Source organism: Leptodactylus fuscus, unplaced genomic scaffold, assembly GCF_031893055.1.
Source record: "Leptodactylus fuscus isolate aLepFus1 unplaced genomic scaffold, aLepFus1.hap2 HAP2_SCAFFOLD_118, whole genome shotgun sequence".
Taxonomy (NCBI): domain Eukaryota; kingdom Metazoa; phylum Chordata; class Amphibia; order Anura; family Leptodactylidae; genus Leptodactylus; species Leptodactylus fuscus.
In genome coordinates, this window is record NW_027440011.1 from 193,592 (window position 1) to 215,159 (window position 21,568).

The 21,568-nt window shown below is 47.0% G+C and overlaps 1 protein-coding gene across 1 annotated transcript in view; it reads right to left on the bottom strand.

Annotated features, from left to right (window-relative positions):
- Nucleotides 1-3,787: 3,787 nt before the first annotated feature.
- NLRP3 (NLR family pyrin domain containing 3) overlaps nt 3,788-21,568 on the bottom strand; it is a 46,017-nt gene continuing 28,236 nt past the window's right edge. Inside the window, 6 exon segments of the mRNA XM_075261366.1 lie at nt 3,788-3,860; nt 7,921-8,100; nt 13,765-13,935; nt 14,883-15,053; nt 16,949-17,116; nt 18,335-18,439. Of these exon segments, the coding sequence (XP_075117467.1) occupies nt 3,788-3,860; nt 7,921-8,100; nt 13,765-13,935; nt 14,883-15,053; nt 16,949-17,116; nt 18,335-18,439 (868 nt within the window).

Below are 21,568 nucleotides of genomic sequence, written 5' to 3' on the forward strand. Positions count from 1 at the left end.
TCCTAGGAGCCCTGACAGTGTCATACACTATGTATTATAGATATATATAGTCCTAGGAGCCCTGACAGTGTCATACACTATGTATTATAGATATATATAGTCCTAGGAGCCCTGACAGTGTCATACACTATGTATTATAGATATATATAGTCCTAGGAGCCCTGACAGTGTCATACACTATGTATTATAGATATATATAGTCCTAGGAGTCCTGACAGTGTCATACACTATGTATTATAGATATATACAGTCCTAGGAGCCCTGACAGTGTCATACACTATGTATTATAGATATATATAGTCCTAGGAGCCCTGGCAGTGTCATACGCTATGTATGATAGATATATATAGTCCTAGGAGTCCTGACAGTGTCATACACTATGTATTATAGATATATATAGTCCTAGGAGCCCTGGCAGTGTCATACACTATGTATTATAGATATATATAGTGCTAGGAGCCCTGACAGTGTCATACACTATGTATTATAGATATATATATATAGTCCTAGGAGCCCTGACAGTGTCATACGCTATGTATTATATATATATATATAGTCCTAGGAGTCCTGGCAGTGTCATACACTATGTATTATAGATATATATATATAGTCCTAGGAGCCCTGACAGTGTCATACACTATGTATTATAGATATATATAATGCTAGGAGCCCTGGCAGTGTCATACACTATGTATTATAGATAGATATATATAGTCCTAGGAGCCCTGACAGTGTCATACACTATGTATTATAGATATATATAGTGCTAGGAGCCCTGGCAGTGTCATACACTATGTATTATAGATAGATATATATAGTCCTAGGAGCCCTGACAGTGTCATACACTATGTATTATAGATATATATAGTGCTAGGAGCCCTGGCAGTGTCATACGCTATGTATTATATATATATATATATATATATATATATATATATATATATATATATATATATATAGTCCTAGGAGCCCTGACAGTGTCATACACTATGTATTATAGATATACACTCCCCGGCCACTTTATTAGGTACACCATGCTAGTAACGGGTTGGACCCCCTTTTGCCTTCAGAACTGCCTCAATTCTTCGTGGCATAGATACAACAAGGTGCTGGAAGCATTCCTCAGAGATTTTGCTCCATATTGACATGATGGCATCACACAGTTGCAGTCGCAGATTTGTCGGCTGCACATCCATGATGCGAATCTCCCGTTCCACCACATCCCAAAGATGCTCCTCTATTGGATTGAGATCTGGTGACTGTGGAGGCCATTGGAGTACAGTGAACTCATTGTCATGTTCCAGAAACCAGTCTGAGATGATTCCAGCTTTATGACATGGCATTGCATTATCCTGCTGAAAGTAGCCATCAGATGTTGGGGACATTGTGGTCATAAAGGGATGGACATGGTCAGCAACAATACTCAGGTAGGCTTTGGCGTTGCAACGATGCTCAATTGGTACCAAGAGGCCCAAAGAGTGCCAAGAAAATATTCCCCACACCATGACACCACCACCACCAGCCTGAACCGTTACCGATACAAGGCAGGATGGATCCATGCTTTCATGTTGTTGACGCCAAATTCTGACCCTACCATCCGAATGTCGCAGCAGAAATCGAGACTCATCAGACCAGGCAACGTTTTTCCAATCTTTAATTGTCCAATTTCGATGAGCTTGTGCAAATTGTAGCCTCAGTTTCCTGTTCTTAGCTGAAAGGAGTGGCCCCCGGTGTGGTCTTCTGCTGCTGTAGCCCATCTGTAGCCTCAAAGTTGGACGTACTGTGCGGCGTTCAGAGATGCTCTTCTGGCTACCTTGGGTGTAACGGGTGGCTATTTGAGTCACTGTTGCCTTTCTATCAGCTGGAACCAGTCTGGCCATTCTCCTCTGACCTCTGGCATCAACAACGCATTTCCGCCCCCCACAGAACTGCCGCTCACTGGATGTTTTTTCTTTTTCGGACCATTCTCTGTAAACCCTAGAGATGGTTGTGCGTGAAAATCCCAGTAGATCAGCAGTTTCTGAAATACTCAGACCAGCCCTTCTGGCACCAACAACCATGCCACGTTCAAAGGCACTCAAATCACCTTTCTTCCCCCCCATACTGATGCTCAGTTTGAACTGCAGGAGATTGTCTTGACCATGTCTACATGCCTAAATGCACTGAGTTGCCGCCATGTGATTGGCTGATTAGAAATTAAGTGTTAACGAGCAGTTGGACAGGTGTACCTAATAAAGTGGCCGGTGAGTGTATATATAGTCCTAGGAGCCCTGACAGTGTCATACACTATGTATTATATATATATATATATAGTCCTAGGAGCCCTGACAGTGTCATACACTATGTATTATATATATATATATAGTCCTAGGAGCCCTGACAGTGTCATACACTATGTATTATAGATATATATAGTCCTAGGAGCCCTGACAGTGTCATACACTATGTATTATAGATATATATAGTCCTAGGAGTCCTGACAGTGTCATACACTATGTATTATAGATATATATAGTCCTAGGAGCCCTGACAGTGTCATACACTATGTATTATAGATATATATAGTCCTAGGAGTCCTGACAGTGTCATACACTATGTATTATAGATATATATAGTCCCAGGAGTCCTGACAGTGTCATACACTATGTATTATAGATATATATAGTCCTAGGAGCCCTGACAGTGTCATACACTATGTATTATAGATATATATAGTCCTAGGAGCCCTGACAGTGTCATACACTATGTATTATAGATATATATAGTCCTAGGAGTCCTGACAGTGTCATACACTATGTATTATAGATATATAGTCCTAGGAGCCCTGACAGTGTCATACACTATGTATTATAGATATATATAGTCCTAGGAGCCCTGACAGTGTCATACACTATGTATTATAGATATATATAGTCCTAGGAGTACTGACAGTGTCATACACTATGTATTATAGATATATATAGTCCTAGGAGTCCTGACAGTGTCATACACTATGTATTATAGATATATATAGTCCTAGGAGCCCTGACAGTGTCATACACTATGTATTATAGATATATATAGTTCTAGGAGCCCTGACAGTGTCATACACTATGTATTATAGATATATATATAGTCCTAGGAGCCCTGACAGTGTCATACACTATGTATTATAGATATATATAGTCCTAGGAGCCCTGACAGTGTCATACACTATGTATTATAGATATATATAGTCCTAGGAGTCCTGACAGTGTCATACACTATGTATTATAGATATATATAGTCCTAGGAGCCCTGACAGTGTCATACACTATGTATTATAGATATATATAGTCCTAGGAGCCCTGACAGTGTCATACACTATGTATTATAGATATATATAGTTCTAGGAGCCCTGACAGTGTCATACACTATGTATTATAGATATATATATAGTTCTAGGAGCCCTGACAGTGTCATACACTATGTATTATAGATATATATATAGTCCTAGGAGCCCTGACAGTGTCATACACTATGTATTATAGATATATATAGTCCTAGGAGCCCTGACAGTGTCATACACTATGTATTATAGATATATATAGTTCTAGGAGACCTGACAGTGTCATACACTATGTATTATAAATATCTGGAACGTTCCGCCCTCTCTCCCTCTGTATTTGGCTAGTAGCGTTGGTATTACGGCTATATATAAGAGCACTTGGTGTTTTGTCATTTAGGTCTTCAATATATTTTTCGGTAACATCAGATTTCTCAAACTGAACCTTAAGATTTTCAGCCAATGAGAATCCGCACTTTACCTTCAGTCCTGATCGTGTGTGAACTGTTTCCTCTGCTTTTGGTATTTCAGCGTCAGTTCAGACCTGTAGAAAGAACTAAACATTGGACAAGTCATGTTCCAGGAGATAAGTGAGAAAATCAGACATTGATAAGAGTTCATATTAGGAAATGTATCTGTGCTGCACCTCTGGGGCCTATGACATCATCAGAACCTCAGCCTATTGTTGGGCCCGTCTATGACATCATCAGAGCCTCAGCCTATTGGAGGGCCCGTCTATGACATCAGAGCCTCAGCCATTTTTTGGGCCCGTCTATGACATCATCAGAGCCTCAGCCTATTGGAGGGCCCGTCTATGACCTCATCAGAACCTCAGCCTATTGTTGGGCCCGTCTATGACATCATCAGAGCCTCAGCCTATTGGAGGGCCCGTCTATGACATCAGAGCCTTAGCCTATTGGAGGGCCCGTCTATGACCTCATCAGAGCCTCAGCCATTTTTTGGGCCCGTCTATGACATCATCAGAGCCTCAGCCTATTGGAGGGCCCGTCTATGACCTCATCAGAACCTCAGCCTATTGTTGGGCCCGTCTATGACATCATCAGAGCCTCAGCCTATTGGAGGGCCCGTCTATGACATCATCAGAGCCTCAGCCTATTGGAGGGCCCGTCTATGACATCAGAGCCTCAGCCTATTGGAGGGCTCGTCTATGACCTCATCAGAGCCTCAACCTATTGTTGGGTCCGTCTATGACATCAGAGCCTCAGCCTATTGGAGGGCCCGTCTATGACCTCATCAGAGCCTCAGCCTATTGGAGGGCCCGTCTATGACATCAGAATCTTCCTAAATAATTGGGAACTTCCTTACATTACATTTTGGCTTCAGTAACTAACTTTGAAAAAAATTGAAATTATTGAGAAATTTTTTCCTTGTTTTTCCAAAGAAGGTCATCAGGTGTCACTCAGCTTAGAATATCTCAGGTCATGGGGGAAGGTAAGTCCCGGTGTTGTATAGCTGTGTATTCCTGCAGTCTCTGGCAGGGTCGGACTGGCCTGCCGGGGAATCGGTGAATCCCCCGGTGGGCCCTGAGCCTTGACTATCAGTTCGGGGCCCCAGGCTGCCGGCAGCACTGTAATGATTAAAGATGGCCGGCTGATGGCAGTTTCCCAGGGCCCTGATACACAGAGGCCTCCTGCCAGTGTTATACTGTCCCTATTATGATAAGGAAAGTATACATGGGGAGGACTAAGGACACTGGGGCAGCAGCTGCACCTATCCCTGCAATCCTATGTAGAGCTTCTGTGCAGCCCGGACTTCCCCCCTCCCCCTCCCAGCAGTGAGTCATCTCTTACATCGGACCGTGTGGGGACGGAGACAAGTCTGCTGCTGCTTCACAAATGTCAGTATATATATTATTTTTTTTTTTCATTTTTTGGTAAATGTAATGTGTAATATGTATATGTGTACATGTGTGTAACCCTTCAGTCCTCTCATGTATCATACACCACTACCTACACGTATCACTATGATAGACTTCATGACAGGACTTAAGGGTTACAGTATGTGTGTTGTATACTGTGTGAGGACTGTATGTATACAGGTATGTGTGAGTATATACAGTATGCTATAATAATGTGTATGTGTGAGTGTATGTAGTATTCATACATTCATATAAGTGTATATATGGCTTATATATGGTATATGAATGTATATCTATCAGTGTCTAGGTATATAGTGTGTGCAATCCCATCCACATATTGCAGAAAAATACACAAAGCGGAAACGCTGCAATGTCCAATACTGTTGTGGTTCTGGAAATCGCAGCATGCTACTTATACCTACAGAATCACCTACAGTGCCCCTATAGCTATAATGGAAGCAGAAAGTCCTCACAGGAAACCTCTGGAAATTCTGCAAAAAGCGCTGCAGGGAGATCTGATGTGTTGCGGCCGCCGGGGGTTTCCTGCAGCTCTTTTTTGCTGCGGCGGCTACATGGGGCCTTAACCTTATAGTGGAGTACTCAATGTATTGAGATAATAAGGATGAGGCCCAACAGCGAAACGCAGCTGGAAGTAACCGCCATGTTTCTAGAAGACGCATCTTAGAGTTTGCAGCCTCTTCCATGTCTTTCTTTCCTGCCGTGTGTGGATGAGGACAATCTGATTACATTTCATTCACTTTGCTTGTTCATTTTTTTTTCTGCCGTAGCCAAAGACGTTGTGTTTCTGCAGAGTGAGGCTTTAGCCTAAAGAGGTTGTCCACAAACTGGAGCCATCACTGTGGCGGCCGCCAGGAGGGTGTAAAAATTAACAAAAAAAATCCTTCTCCCCTGTCCCCATCCCCCGTTATCCTCCTGCCTGTGTCTGTTCTGTCTCATGGCCTCATTTCTGGAAATCCTGCACCTAATTGGTGTCAGTGGTCCCATGATGTGCAGGACTCCCAGCAAGGAGGTGCCGGCACAAGACTGAGTGGACACTGGCGGCGGACAATGGAGCAATGGGGACAGGTGAGTCCTTCTTATTTATTTTACACCTCCCGCCAGGCACATGGGTCGCTCCAATTCCTGGACAAGCACTATAAAGGATTGATCCATCTTCATAATATTGATGGTCTGTCCTTAGGATCGGCCACCAATATTACATCTGTGATGATACAACAGCCAGGACCTCTGCAGATCAGCTCTTCCAGGACAGTGCGGCTACAGGTAATGGTAACATTTCTAGGCGCCGCGCTGATCACTTTCCATACAGAGTGTAGCAGTAGGTTTAGGTAGTGTACATTGTATGGCGGGTGAGCAGCATGGCTCCTGAGATGGTATTACCATTAGCCGCCCTGTCTCGGTATCACTAGTCTGCAGGGGGCCCCTAGAAACAATTCCACTGGTGGGCCCCAGACACCCCAGTCCGACACTGGTCTCTGGGATTGTAGGACTGAGCTCGCTTACATAGAGAATACATGAACAGTAATACGTAGCTTCCCGCAGCGCTGAGCACAAGTCCTGGAATCTTCATTACCCTACAAGTCATTGTCTAGACCCAGTGTTGGGTGCAGGTCCCTTGGGTCTAGACCATAGTCCCCCTGACATTCGGGTGTCTTCTTCTGGACCATTATTGTGCTAGAGCCTGAACCCATTGGGGGAATTTGTGGTATTGTGGTGGGAGCGCCTGATTGTGACTCGGCCTGTTGGGTGCAGGTCCCTTGGGTCTAGACCATAGTCCCCCTGACATTCGGGTGTCTTCTTCTGGACCATTATTGTGCTAGAGCCTGAACCCATTGGGGGAATTTGTGGTATTGTGGTGGGAGCGCCTGATTGTGACTCGGCCTGTTGGGTGGAGGTCCCTTGGGTCTAGACCATAGTCCCCCTGACATTCGGGTGTCTTCTTCTGGACCATTATTGTGCTAGAGCCTGAACCCATTGGGGGAATTTGTGGTATTGTGGTGGGAGCGCCTGATTGTGACTCGGCCTGTTGGGTGGAGGTCCCTTGGGTCTAGACCATAGTACCCCTGACATTTGGGTGTCTTCTTCTGGACCATGACTGTGCTAGAGCCTGAACCCATTGGAGGAGTTTGTGGTATTGTGGTGGGAGCGTCTGATTGTGACTCGGCCTGTTGGGTGGAGGTCCCTTGGGTCTAGACCATAGTACCCCTGACATTTGGGTGTCTTCTTCTGGACCATTATTGTGCTAGAGCCTGAACCCATTGGGGGAGTTTGTGGTATTGTGGTGGGAGCGCCTGATTGTGACTCGGCCTGTTGGGTGGAGGTCCCTTGGGTCTAGACCATAGTACCCCTGACATTTGGGTGTCTTCTTCTGGACCATGACTGTGCTAGAGCCTGAACCCATTGGAGGAGTTTGTGGTATTGTGGTGGGAGCGTCTGATTCTGACTCGGCCTGTTTGGTGTTACCGTCACCCATAGACCTCCAGAGAATGTGCTCAGACATCCACTAGGAGGAATCAAGTTCTTCAAAGGGACTAAAACTCCTTAAAATAAACAAACAAATCCTACAAAGGAAGCCGAGAAGGAATTGTAGAAGTTATGACAACGCTGAGGTCAGAGCGAGTCCTACACGTCATGGTCCTCCTGTCTATGAGGGAAGAGTTTGATGCACAACAAGGAGACATCTTATAATCGTATCCAGAAAGTGTCTAGAACCTACTTTTTCTTCTGCGAGACGCAGGCCAGACGACTCAATCTCTCACATAGGTCTCTCACTTCACTTTCTGATAACTCCTCACATAGGTACATGGACACCTCCAGCTTGGTCAGAGCGGAGTTTGTGATCATGACGGAGTGAAGATCTTCACAACAAGACGACTCCAGGTCACAGCCCCATAACCTGCCGAAACATGAAGTCAATACTGGGTGAACGTCATAGGGCCTGTATATGGGCCTGGGATTACAAGTATTGGATCTCTCAGCTTGGATGGTGCGAAATAACAATCCCAAGACCCCCGATTCAGTACCATGAAGGCGGCCCAGTAACCAGACCCAGTACCAAGAAGGCGGCCCAGTAACCAGACCCAGTACCAAGAAGGCGGCCCAGTAACCAGACCCAGTACAAAGAAGGCGGCTCAGTAACCAGACCCAGTACAATGAAGGCAGCCCAGTAACCAGAACCAATACAATGAAGGCGGCCCAGTAACCAGACCCAGTACAAAGAAGGCGGCCCAGTAACCAGACCCAGTACCAAGAAGGCGGCCCAGTAACCAGACCCAATACAATGAAGGCAGCCCAGTAACCAGACCCAGTACGATGAAATGGGCCCAGTAACCAGACCCAGTACAATGAAGGCAGCCCAGTAACCAGACCCAGTACAATGAAGGCAGCCCAGTAACCAGAACCAATACAATGAAGGGGGCCCAGTAACCAGACCCAGTACCAAGAAGGCGGCCCAGTAACCAGACCCAGTACCAAGAAGGCGGCCCAGTAACCAGACCCAGTACAATGAAGGCAGCCCAGTAACCAGAACCAATACAATGAAGGCGGCCCAGTAACCAGACCCAGTACAAAGAAGGCGGCCCAGTAACCAGACCCAGTACCAAGAAGGCGGCCCAGTAACCAGACCCAATACAATGAAGGCGACCCAGTAACCAGACCCAGTACGATGAAATGGGCCCAGTAACCAGACCCAGTACAATGAAGGCAGCCCAGTAACCAGAACCAATACAATGAAGGCGGCCCAGTAACCAGACCCAGTACAAAGAAGGCGGCCCAGTAACCAGACCCAGTACCAAGAAGGCGGCCCAGTAACCAGACCCAGTACCAAGAAGGCGGCCCAGTAACCAGACCCAGTACCAAGAAGGCAGCCCAGTAACCAGACCCAGTACAAAGAAGGCGGCTCAGTAACCAGACCCAGTACAATGAAGGCGGCCCAGTAACCAGAACCAATACAATGAAGGCGGCCCAGTAACCAGACCCAGTACAAAGAAGGCGGCCCAGTAACCAGACCCAGTACCAAGAAGGCGGCCCAGTAACCAGACCCAATACAATGAAGGCAGCCCAGTAACCAGACCCAGTACGATGAAATGGGCCCAGTAACCAGACCCAGTACAATGAAGGCAGCCCAGTAACCAGAACCAATACAATGAAGGCGGCCCAGTAACCAGACCCAGTACAAAGAAGGCGGCCCAGTAACCAGACCCAGTACCAAGAAGGCGGCCCAGTAACCAGACCCAATACAATGAAGGCAGCCCAGTAACCAGACCCAATACAATGAAGGGGGCCCAGTAACCAGACCCAGTACGAAGAAGGCGGCCCAGTAACCAGACCCAGTATGATGAAGGTGGCCCAGTAACCAGACCTAGTACAAAGAAGGCGGCCCAGTAACCAGAACCAATACAATGAAGGGGGCCCAGTAACCAGACCCAGTATGATGAAGGCGGCCCAGTAACCAGACCCAATACGATGAAGGAGGCCCAGTAACCAGAACCAATACAATGAAGGAGGCCCAGTAACCAGAACCAATACAATGAAGGCGGCCCAGTAACCAGACCCAATACGATGAAGGAGGCCCAGTAACCAGGCCTAGTACGATGAAGGGGGCCCAGTAACCAAACCCAGTATGATGAAGGCGGCCCAGTAAGCAGGTCCAGTAAGATGAAGGCGACCCAGTAACCACACCCAGTACAAAGAAGGCGGCCCAGTAACCAGACCCAGTAAGATGAAGGCAGTCCAGTAACCAGACCCAGTACGAAGAAGGCGGCCCAGTAACCAGACCCAGTACGATGAAGGCGGCCCAGTAACCAGATCTAGTACCATGAAGGCATCCCAGTAACCAGACCCAGTACGAAGAAGGTGGCCCAGTAACCATACCCAGTACGATGAAGGCGGACCAGTTACCAGACCCAGTAAGATGAAGGCGGCCCAGTAACCAGACCCAGAATGATGAAGGCGGCCCAGTAACCAGACCCAGTACCATGAAGGCGGCCCAGAAACCAGACCCAGTACCATGAAGGCGGCCCAGTATGAAGAAGGCAGCCCAGTAACCACACCCAGTACGATGAAGGCGGCCCAGTAACCAGACCCAGTAAGATGAAGGCAGCCCAGTAACCAGACCCAGTACGAAGAAGGCGGCCCAGTAACCAGACCCAGTACCATGAAGGCGGCCCAGTAACCAGACCCAGTAAGATGAAGGCGGCCCAGTAACCAGACCCAGTACCATGAAGCCGGCCCAGTAACCAGACCCAGTACCATGAAGGCAGCCCAGTATGAAGAAGGCAGCCCAGTAACCAGACCCAGTACAAAGAAGGCGGCTCAGTAACGAGACCCAGTACAAAGAAGGCAGCCCAGTAACCAGACCCAGTACAAAGAAGGCGGCCCAGTAACCAGACCCAGTACAAAGAAGGCGGCCCAGTAAGAAGACCCAGTATGATGAAGGTGGCTCAGTAACCAGACCCAGTACGATGAAGGGGGCCCAGTAACCAGACCCAGTACGATGAAGGGGGCCCAGTAACCAGACCCAGTACGATGAAGGGGGCCCAGTAACCAGACACAAAACGTAACTGTAGGCTGGAAGGCCGTATTTATTCAGTTCCAATGACAGTGGAGGCAAGGCTACACTTTTCCACATCGAGTGGGTGTCTTCTTCAGGCCAGGCAGGAGGTGTCCAGCAAAAGGGAAGGTAAAGTATATACTGTGAGTAGAGATGAGCGAACAGTAAAATATTCAATATTTGTTCTGAATAGCTGCTGAATATTGGACTGTTGGAAGGAATATGGAACCCCATTATAGTCTATGGGAGGATATGCTTCACTACAGGGGATCCCACCATTCCAAGTCCACTATGACACCCCAGGAAATGATGCCAACACCTCTGCAATGTAACTGAGACAGCAGGGGGAGCATGTCTGGGGGCATCAAGTACCTTTATTATGTTGGGATCCCTGTCAGCTTGCGATATGCCGGAGATGACTTTTTCCCATAGGAATGCATTGACCAGCGTTTATTGGCCAGTGTACTGCATTCGGCCAATCAACGCTGTTTCTGCCTGAGTAGGCGGAGTCTAAAATTGGTCCACAGCAGTTTCCATTTTCCAGCAGTTTCTGGTTTCTATAATACTAGTTGGGGAGAGGGGGGCAGGTCGCTCTGAAGACTGGACAGAGGACCGGACCAAGAAGAGGAGCTGAGAGCTGCAGGTAAGTGGACAACGGTGGGTGGAGGGGGTTAATCACTACACAGCGTGGGGCCCAAAATTGAAACAATTTTTGGACTACATGCTGTGTAGTGAATAGGATCGTCTTTAAAATCCCAGCTCTGCTTCATCTCCCACGTAGTAATGTCCAATACTGCATACTAAGATCAACTATTCCGGAGTAGTTGAGCTGAGCGCACGGCCCGATGTAGGAGAGCTGGCAGATGTAGCAGCCAAGCAGAGTGCACGCCCAGCTCTGCTTCATCTCCGATGTACAGTACTGTGTCAGCACGGCTACATCTGAGATTGGACCACAATGGAAACTGCTGTGGACGGATCTTAGACTCCGCCTCCTTCAGCAGAACCAGTGTTGATTGGCCGAATGCTGTACACTGGCCAATCAACGCTGGTCAATGCATTCCTATGGGAAAAAGTCAGCTGTGCATATCACAAGCTGCCAGGGATCCCGACCAGATAGAGCCCCAAAGAGCTGGTGAGTAACATTCCCCCTAAATAAAGGTAACCCTTAGCTAACCCCCCTGTACATCTCATATGACCCGGATGTTATTGGTGCAAATAAAGCGACAGGGAAGGTGGGAGGGGATATGAATTTTTACTGCGTTTGCCTTGGTTGGTGTTCGATTGTAATTGAATATCCTGAACGGCCTGATATTCGATGGAACGGCGTTCGCTCATCTCTAACTGTGAGTATATAAGGTAAAGCATATACAGTGTGTACAGTCATGGCCAAAAGTTCTGAGAATGCTACAAATAGTAATTGTTACAAAGTCTACGGCTTCAGTTTTCCTAATGGCAATTTGCATATACTCCAGAATGTTATAACGAGTGATCGGCTTAACAGCAATTACTTGTAAAGTCAATATTTGCCTAGAAAATGAACTTTATCCCCCAAAACACATTTCAGCATCATTGCAGCCCTGTCTTAAAAGGACCAGCTAACATGGTTTCAGTGATTGCTCCAGTAACACAGGTGTGGGTGTTGATGAGGACAGGGCTGGAGATCAATCTGTCAGGATTAAGTAAGAATTGACACCACTGGACACTGTAAAAGGAGGCTGGTGCTTGGCATCATTGTTTCTCTTCTGTTACCCATGGTTATCTCTAAAGAAACACGTGCAGTCATCATTGCACTGCAAAAAAATGGCCTAACAGGGAAGAGTATCGCAGCTAGAAAGATTGCACCTCAGTCACCAATCTATCGCATCATCAAGAACTTCAAGGAGAGAGGTTCCATTGTTGGCAAAAAGGCTCCAGGGCGCCCAAGAAAGACCAGCAAGCGCCAGGACCGTCTCTTAAAAGTGTTTCAGCTGCGGGATCGGGCTACCAGCAGTGCAGAGCTTGCTCAGAAATGGCAGCAGTCAGGTGTGAGTGCATCTGCACGCACTGTGAGGAGGAGACTCTTGGAGCAAGGCCTGGTCTCAAGGAGGGCAGCAAAGAAGCCACTTCTCTCCAGAAAAAAACATCAGGGACAGACTGATATTCTGCAGAAGGTCCAGGGAGTGACTGCTGAGGACTGGGGGAAAGTCATTGTCTCTGATGAATCCCCTTTTCTATTGTTTGGGACATCTGGAGAACAGCTTATTGGGAGAAGAGGAGGTGAGCGCTACCACCAGTCTTGTCTCATGCCAACTGTAAAGCCTCCTGAAACCATTCATGTGTGGGGTGGCTTCTCAGCCAAGGGAATCGGCTCTCTCACAGTCTTACCATGAATAAAGAATGGGACCAGAATGTCCTCCAAGATCAACTTCTCCCAACCATCCAAGAGCAGTTTGGCCACCAACAATGCCTTCTCCAGCATGATGGAGCACCTTGCCATAAAGCAAAGGGGAGAACTAAATGGCTCAGGGAACAAAACAGAGAGATTTTGGGTCCATGGCCTGGAAACTCCCCAGATCTTAATCCCATTGAGAACTTGTGGTCAATCATCAAGAGACGGGTGGACAAACAAAAACCTACAAATTCTGAGAAAATGCAAGCATTGATTGTGCAAGAATGGACGGCTATCAGTCAGGATTTGGTCCAGAAGGTGATTGAGAGCTGCCAGGGAGAATTGCAGAGGTCCTGAAGAAGAAGAAGGGGCAACACTGCAAATATTACACCGCTGCACTAACTCCTTCTAACTGTCACTATAAGCTTTTATTACTCAGAATATGATTGCAATTCTATTTCTGTATGTGATAAAAACATCTGACAACACACAGAAACCAGAGGGAGCAGATCATGTGACAAGAGGAGATTTGTGGCAGTCTCAGAACTTTTGGCCATGACTGTATAAGGGAAAGCATAGACATGGAGTAACAATGAGACGTGCGAGTATTCTCAGTGTCTCCCCTTTAGGGTCCTCCTCACCTCAGCTCCTGCAGGGGGCACTCCGGGTGTCTCAGCCCCTCACACAGTAGTTTTACCCCGACGTCCTGAAGACAGTTATGGGAGAGATCCAGATTGGTCAAGGAACGGTTGGTCATAAACACTGAGCGAAGGTCCCGGCAGCAGGAGGAGGTGAGTTCACAATTAGACAATCTGTATGGAGGGGATCGGAGAGAGTCATTGTAGAGCGTATATATATCTGCTGACCTCTGACTACATTATATAGTATAGATACAGACACTGATGGTATATATATACACTGATGGTATATATATATATATATATATATATATATATATATATATATATATATAGCTACAATAGTCCTGACATCACTGGGATGGGCCAGAGTAGACTGTTCTAGAACAAGTCATGTGGCCCCCAGTGTTCTGCCCTTCATGATGGGTGCAGCCATCTTTATTTCCCTTTGTGCTATTCCTATACCTCCCCACTTCCACAACAAGTCCTCCTATGCCCCCTCCCTCTGTATGCCAGTAAGGTGCACGTGCACTCCCTTCCTGGAGTGTTTTGTCCCCATCCAATCCCTGGTTATATAATGCTTCTACAGGAAGTTGCCTGAGTAATATAGGTTCCTAGTTCCTGCAATAGTTTGTAGTCTTCATCCCTCTAGAGCTTCTCTGCAGTGTCTGGTCATCTCTCCTGGTGTATAATGGCACCCGGGGACTCACTAAGGCCTTTGATTGGGGGCATTTTGGGCATGGCAACATCATGAGGCTTGGACCAAAGCACCATAACATTGATGAGCCCCACCGACATCATCCAAGGGGCCAGAAGACACCAGGAAAGAAGACTTGATGTCGCATTGGAGCCCACAGAGATGAAGAAACGCGAGTATGACCTGTTTGTTAGTTTGCTCCCTGCCCCGGGGCCTCCGAATATTCTCTGGGGTCTGGAGAGATCCCATCGTACAATAATGATTGGTGGGTGGTGAATACCACAAGTCTCAGATTCTGCTGAACCTGGTGAGGGATCTGGTGCGCTAAAGCTCATCCCTACTGGTCACCAGGACTCGTCACCTTAATGTGATGTAGAATTTCAGGAGCCAGCGCATTATTCTCTCTATTCCAGCTTCTTCTCACCTCAGATTCTGCAGCGCACAGTTTGGATGTCTGAGCCCCTCACATAGGACTTGTACTCCAGAGTCCTTCAGAAAGTTACACGACAGGTCCAGGCTTCTCAGAATCTGATTGGAGACAATAACGGAGCTGAGGTCTTCACATGATGATGAATCCAGACGACAACCCATCAGACTGTGGGGAAATTGAGTGGTAGAGTATAATGTTATGGTAGGATCTATAGGGACATAGTAGAGGAGGTTGGATGAAGATCCCGCCCCATCATCTACAACCTATAACACGAAAAATCATATCCCATAAGGCTGATGCCAAACACCCCATCAGGGGAGAAACATTCCTCGCTGGCTCCAAATCCGGCATTGAGTATAAAACCCTGGAAAATCCAAAATCTATGATATTTTTATGTTCAAGAAAGTCATCCAGGACCTTCTAGAACTTGCACAGTGAGTTCACCATCTCCACACCCCGTGGCAGCGAGTTCACCATTCCCACACCCCGTGGCAGTGAGTTCACCATTCCCACACCCCGTGGCAGTGAGTTCACCATCTCCACACCCCCGAGGCAATGAGTTCACTGTCACGGGATGGTTAGAGTCTATACTATAGGCAATGTGTAATATATATTTCATGTGGAATGTATTCTCTAACCTGTTATATACATCAATGTGTAGTTGGCTGATTAGGGTCTAGTGTGTTAGCACATTGTATGCAAATCCCTCTAACTAGTGAGGACCAGTGAGGACAATGGGTGGAGATAATCTGATCAGTGTCTCCAAGAAGATGTTGGATGGTGCATTGTCCATAGTAGACAGGGAGTCTGCTCTCCTTGGTATAGGTGAGGGGGGAAGGATCTGTGACTCAGCCCTTCCCACCCACAGATATAGGTGTAACAGTCTTAGTATATAGTATATAGCTAGCAGTTAGTATGTGTTAGCCGGCCTGTGCACAGCTCTGCAGAGAGCCAGGATTTAGTTACAGGACCAAGGAACCAAAGCTATCATTGGATTGTGACTTCTGTGGACTTATTGTTATTACGGTTGATGTGACCGTCGCCGGCTACTAACTTTGTGGATTACAATAAATTGCTGTTGTCTCCCGACCTCTTGCGTCCGTGTTGATTCAAGATATCCTCCGGAGGAAGGACGTATACCTTTGCTCCGTGACATTCACCATTCCCACACCCCGTGGCAGTGAGTTCACCATCTCCACACCCCATGGCAGTGAGTTCACCATCTCCACACCCCGTGGCAGTGAGTTCACCATTCCCACACCCCATGTCAGGTAGTTCATCATCTCCACACCCCGTGGCAGTGATTTCACTATCTCCACACCCCGTGGCAGTGAGTTCACCATTCCCACACCCCGTGGCAGTGAGTTCACCATCTCCACACCCCGTGGCAGTGATTTCACCATCTCCACACCCCGTGGCAGCTAGTTCACCATTCCCACACCCTGTGGCAGTGAGTTCACCATCTCCATACCCCGTGGCAGTGATTTTACCATATCCACACCCCGTGGCAGTGAGTTCACCATTCCCACACCCTGTGGCAATGAGTTCACCATCTCCACGCCCTGTGGCAGTGAGTTCACCATCTTCACACCCCGTGGCAGCTAGTTCACCATTCCCACACCCTGTGGCAGTGAGTTCACCATCTCCATACCCCGTGGCAGTGATTTTACCATATCCACACCCCGTGGCAGTGAGTTCACCATTCCCACACCCTGTGGCAATGAGTTCACCATCTCCACGCCCTGTGGCAGTGAGTTCACCATCTTCACACCCCGTGGCAGTGAGTTCACCATTCCCACACCCTGTGGCAATGAGTTCACCATCTCCACGCCCCGTGGCAGTGAGTTCACCATCTTCACACCCCGTGGCAGTGAGTTCACCATTCCCACACCCTGTGGCAATGAGTTCACCATCTCCACACCCCGTGGCAGTGAGTTCACCATTCCCACACCCTGTGGCAATGAGTTCACCATCTCCACGCCCCGTGGCAGTGAGTTCACCATCTCCACACCCCGTGGCAGTGAGTTCACCATCTCCACACTATCACTTACAATACTCACCTCAGCTCCTGCAGAGAGCAGCTTGGATGTCTCAGCACCTCACACAGAGACTTTAAACTTGAGCCACACAATGTTCTCCAAGTTAAATACAACTTAGTCAGTGACTGGCTTCTTACAAGCGATTGTAGGTCATTGCTTAGTGGGAGCCGCAGTAAACATTCATCAAACCTAGAGAAAAAACAGTCAGTGCTCACCATTCATTTCACTATAGAAAAAAAAATGTTACAAAAAGAAATCCTGCAGTGGAATGTTAAAGGGGTTGTCTGTGACTAGATACTAAAACGCCTGGACTTCAATATCAAATTGGGGGGTTCCTGACACCCGGATACCAATAGTGCGTTGTTACCAGTGTACGGCGCCAGAAGCAGTCAGCGTAGTGGCTGTGCCAGTGTACCACTGCTCACTCTCCTTCAGCTGATTGTGTGGGCGCCCGGTCTCAGACATCCACCAATTCCATATTAGGAGAAGCATTTAAAGGTAATTGGCAGAAAAGTGAGAAGAAAGTTGTGATTTTTTCTTATATATTATCAGAATGATAAGAACTTATTTATCACAACTTGTTTTACGACTTATTTCATATATCCCGGACGAACCCCCAAGTTGGACAGAATGTGAGATAGCGGATAGCAGTGGTGGATACTCCCTCATCCCTTAGAAATAGTTTGTCATACTTGCCCATACTTAGGGTTTTTTTACAATGTTTGTGTGATTGTAGCTTGTTAAAAACAAAGTAGTTCGTTTTTAATGACCGTTTTCCATCCCTTCATCCCATTTTTTCATCCACTTCCTGGTTGTCCGACTATTTATAACATTCATCCCCCCTTTTTATCTGTCAAAAAAGGTGAACTTCAATTATATATTTATTTTACCCAATCCACTGATCCATTTTTAACAACTATCACTGTTCATACCCACTTTCTGTCATACTCACTGTCACTGGGCTCCCTCGCAACATTTGGTGCTCCTTCATGGGCATCTTCAGTCTTCTTCTGGCCTCTTAGGTGAAATCAGTGGGCCCAGGACTACTGAAGCTTGTGATTGTTCCCCAGAAGGCACACCATCATCATAATGGAGGCTGGCAGAGGCCAGAAGACATCCACAAAGGGGCGTCAGATGTTGCTAAGATGCCCAGTGAGGAAAGTTGCTTATGGTTATGGTTAGTATTTTTCCACCACTCCCTGGATCTCCAGTTATTGTCCTCAGAGGTCTGAAGATGCTCTAGAGTGTAACAAGATTTCTAACACTGGTTACAGTTGTGGGTGAACCACACAAATATTCATGAAAAAAATGGCTGCCTCCTCTACCGTGGTGGCAACTGAGGCGGCTACTTCCACAAGAAACAAACATGGCCAAGGACGAGATTCCCGGATCCCACCTGACTCTTACCTGAGGACTTGTATTCTACTGTGGGGATCACTCAGACGGACAAGGAAACTCATTGGCTTCTCAGGACTTGACTCCTCTGGTTGTGAAAATCGACAGCGACTGAAACTAAATAAGACACCTAAAGTTAATAGTAGACACCTTGAAGATGGCGGAGGACACGCACACCCCATCTGTGGGCCCAACTATAAACTTATCTTATTGATTCCCAACCACCGAGCTGGAGTCTGGTCAGGCTGTAAATACACTTCCAGTAACATAATATTTCCTAATATTAACCCCCCCCCCTTCTTGTCTTTAATCTTACCCCCTGGACCCCGTCTAACCTAATAACATTCTCTTCTTCCCACAAAGCTATGCAAATTAAGTTCTCGAAGTCTCTCCTGAGATCTGTCATTTGTAGGACACTCTGCTATTCTTGTAGCCCAGTTTTCTGCCCATTCCATTTCTTCTATGTCTTTTATATTCCAGAAGTGGCCTCACGAGTCTACTATGTAGTGGGATCACAATTTCTCTCTTACTACCATTTGTACCTCTAGTTACACAGCCCAGCATCCTACTGGTTATACCTCTAGCTATACAGCCCAACCTCCTACTGGTTATACCTCTAGCCATCAGCCCAGCATCCTACTGCTTATACCTCTAGCTATACAGCCCTGCATCCTACTGGTTATACCTCTAGCTATACAGCCCTGCATCCTACTGGTTATACCTCTAGCTCTACAGCCCAGCATCCTAATGGTTATACCTCTATCTACACAGCCCAGCATCCTACTGGTTATACCTCTAGCTACACAGCCCAGCATCCTACTGGTTATACCTCTAGCTATACAGCCCAGCATCCTACTGGTTATACCTCTAGCTACACAGCCCAGCGTCCTACTAGTTATACCTCTAGCTATACAGTCCAGCATCTTACTGGTTATACCTCTAGCTATACAGCTGAGCATCCTACTGCTTATACCTCTAGCCATACAGCCCAGCATCCTACTGGTTATACCACTAGCTATACAGCCCAGCATCCTACTGGTTATACCTCTAGCTATACAGCCCAGCATCCTACTGGTTATACCGCTAGCTATACAGCCCAGTATCCTACTGGTTATACCTCTAGGTACACAGCCCAGCATCTTACTGGTTATACCTCTAGCTATACAGCCCAGCATCCTACTGGTTATACCGCTAGCTATACAGGCCAGCATCCTACTGGATATACCTCTAGCTATACAGCCCAGCAACCTACAGGTTATACCTCCAGCCATACAGCCCAGAATCCTACTGGTTATACCTCTAGCTATACAGCCCAGCATCCTACTGGTTACACCTCTAGCAATACAGCCCAGCATCCTACAGGTTATACCTCTAGCCATACAGCCCAGCATCCTACTGCTTATACCTCTAGCTATACAGCCCAGCATCCTACTGGTTATACCTCTAGCTATACAGCCCAGCATCCTACTGGTTATACCTCTAGCTATACAGCCGAGCATCCTACTGCTTATACCTCTAGCTATACAGCCCAGCATCCTACTGGTTATACCTCCAGCCATACAGTCAAGCATCCTACTGCTCATACCTCTAGCTATACAACCAAGCATCCTACTGGTTATACCTCTAGCTATACATCCGAGCATCCTACTGGTTATACCTCTAGCTATACAGCCCAGCATCCTACTGGTTATACCTCTAGCTATACAGCCCAGCATCCTACTGGTTATACTTCTAGCTATACAGCCCAGCGTCTTACTGGTTATACCTCCAGCCATACAGCCAAGCATCCTACTGCTCATACCTCTAGCTATACAGCCCAGCATCCTACTGGTTATACATCTAGCTATACAGCCCAGCATCTTACTGGTTATACCTCTAACTATACAGCCCAGCATCCTACTGGATATACGTTTAGCTACACAGCCCAGCATCCTACTGGTTATACCTGTAGCTATACAGCCCAGCATCCTACTGGTTACACCTCTAGCTATACAGTCCAGCATCCTAATGGTTACACCTCTAGCTATACAGCCCAGCCTCCTACTGGTTATACATCTAGCTATACAGTCCAGCATCCTACTGGTTATACCTCCAGCTATACAGCCCAGCATCCTACTGGTTATATCTCTAGCTATACAGCCCAGCATCCTACTGGTTATATCTCTAGCTATACAGCCCAGCCTCCTACTGGTTATAACTCTAGCTATACAGCCCAGCATCCTACTGGTTATACATCTAGCTATACAGCCCAGCATCCTACTGGTTATACCTCTAGCCATACAGCCCAGCATCCTACTGGTTATACCTCTAGCTATACAGTCCAGCATCCTACTGGTTATACCTCTAGGTACACAGCCCAGCATCCTACTGGTTATACCTCTAGCTATACAGCCGAGCATCCTACTGGTTATACCTCCAGCCATACAGTCAAGCATCCTACTGCTCATACCTCTAGCTATACAACCAAGCATCCTACTGGTTATACCTCTAGCTATACATCCGAGCATCCTACTGGTTATACCTCTAGCTATACAGCCCGGCATCCTACTGGTTATACCTCTAGCTATACAGCCCAGCATCCTACTGGTTATACCTCTAGCTATACAGCCCAGCATCCTACTGGTTATACCTCTAGCTATACAGCCGAGCATCCTACTGGTTATACCTCTATCTACACAGCCCAGCATCCTACTGGTTATACCTCTAGCTATACAGCCCAGCATCCTACTGGTTATACCTCCAGCCATACAGCCAAGCATCCTACTGCTCATACCTCTAGCTATACATCTCAGCATCCTACTGGTTATATATCTAGCTATACAGCCCAGCATCTTACTGGTTATACCTCTAACTATACAACCCAGCATCCTACTGGATATACCTCTAGCTACACAGCCCAGCATCCTACTGGTTATACCTCTAGCTATACAGCCGAGCATCCTACTGGTTATACCTCTAGCTATACAGCCCAGCATCCTACTGGTTATACCTCCAGCTATACAGCCCAGCATCCTACTGGTTATACCTCTAGCAATACAGCCGAGCATCTTACTGGTTATACCTCTAGCTACACAGCCCAGACTCCTACTGGTGACACCTCTAGCTGTACAGCCCAGCATCCTACTACTTATTCCTCCAGCCATACAGCCAAGCATCCTACTGGTTATACCTCTAGCTATACAGCCGAGCATCCTACTGGTTATACCTTTAGCTATACAGCCCAGCATCTTACTGGTTATACCTCTA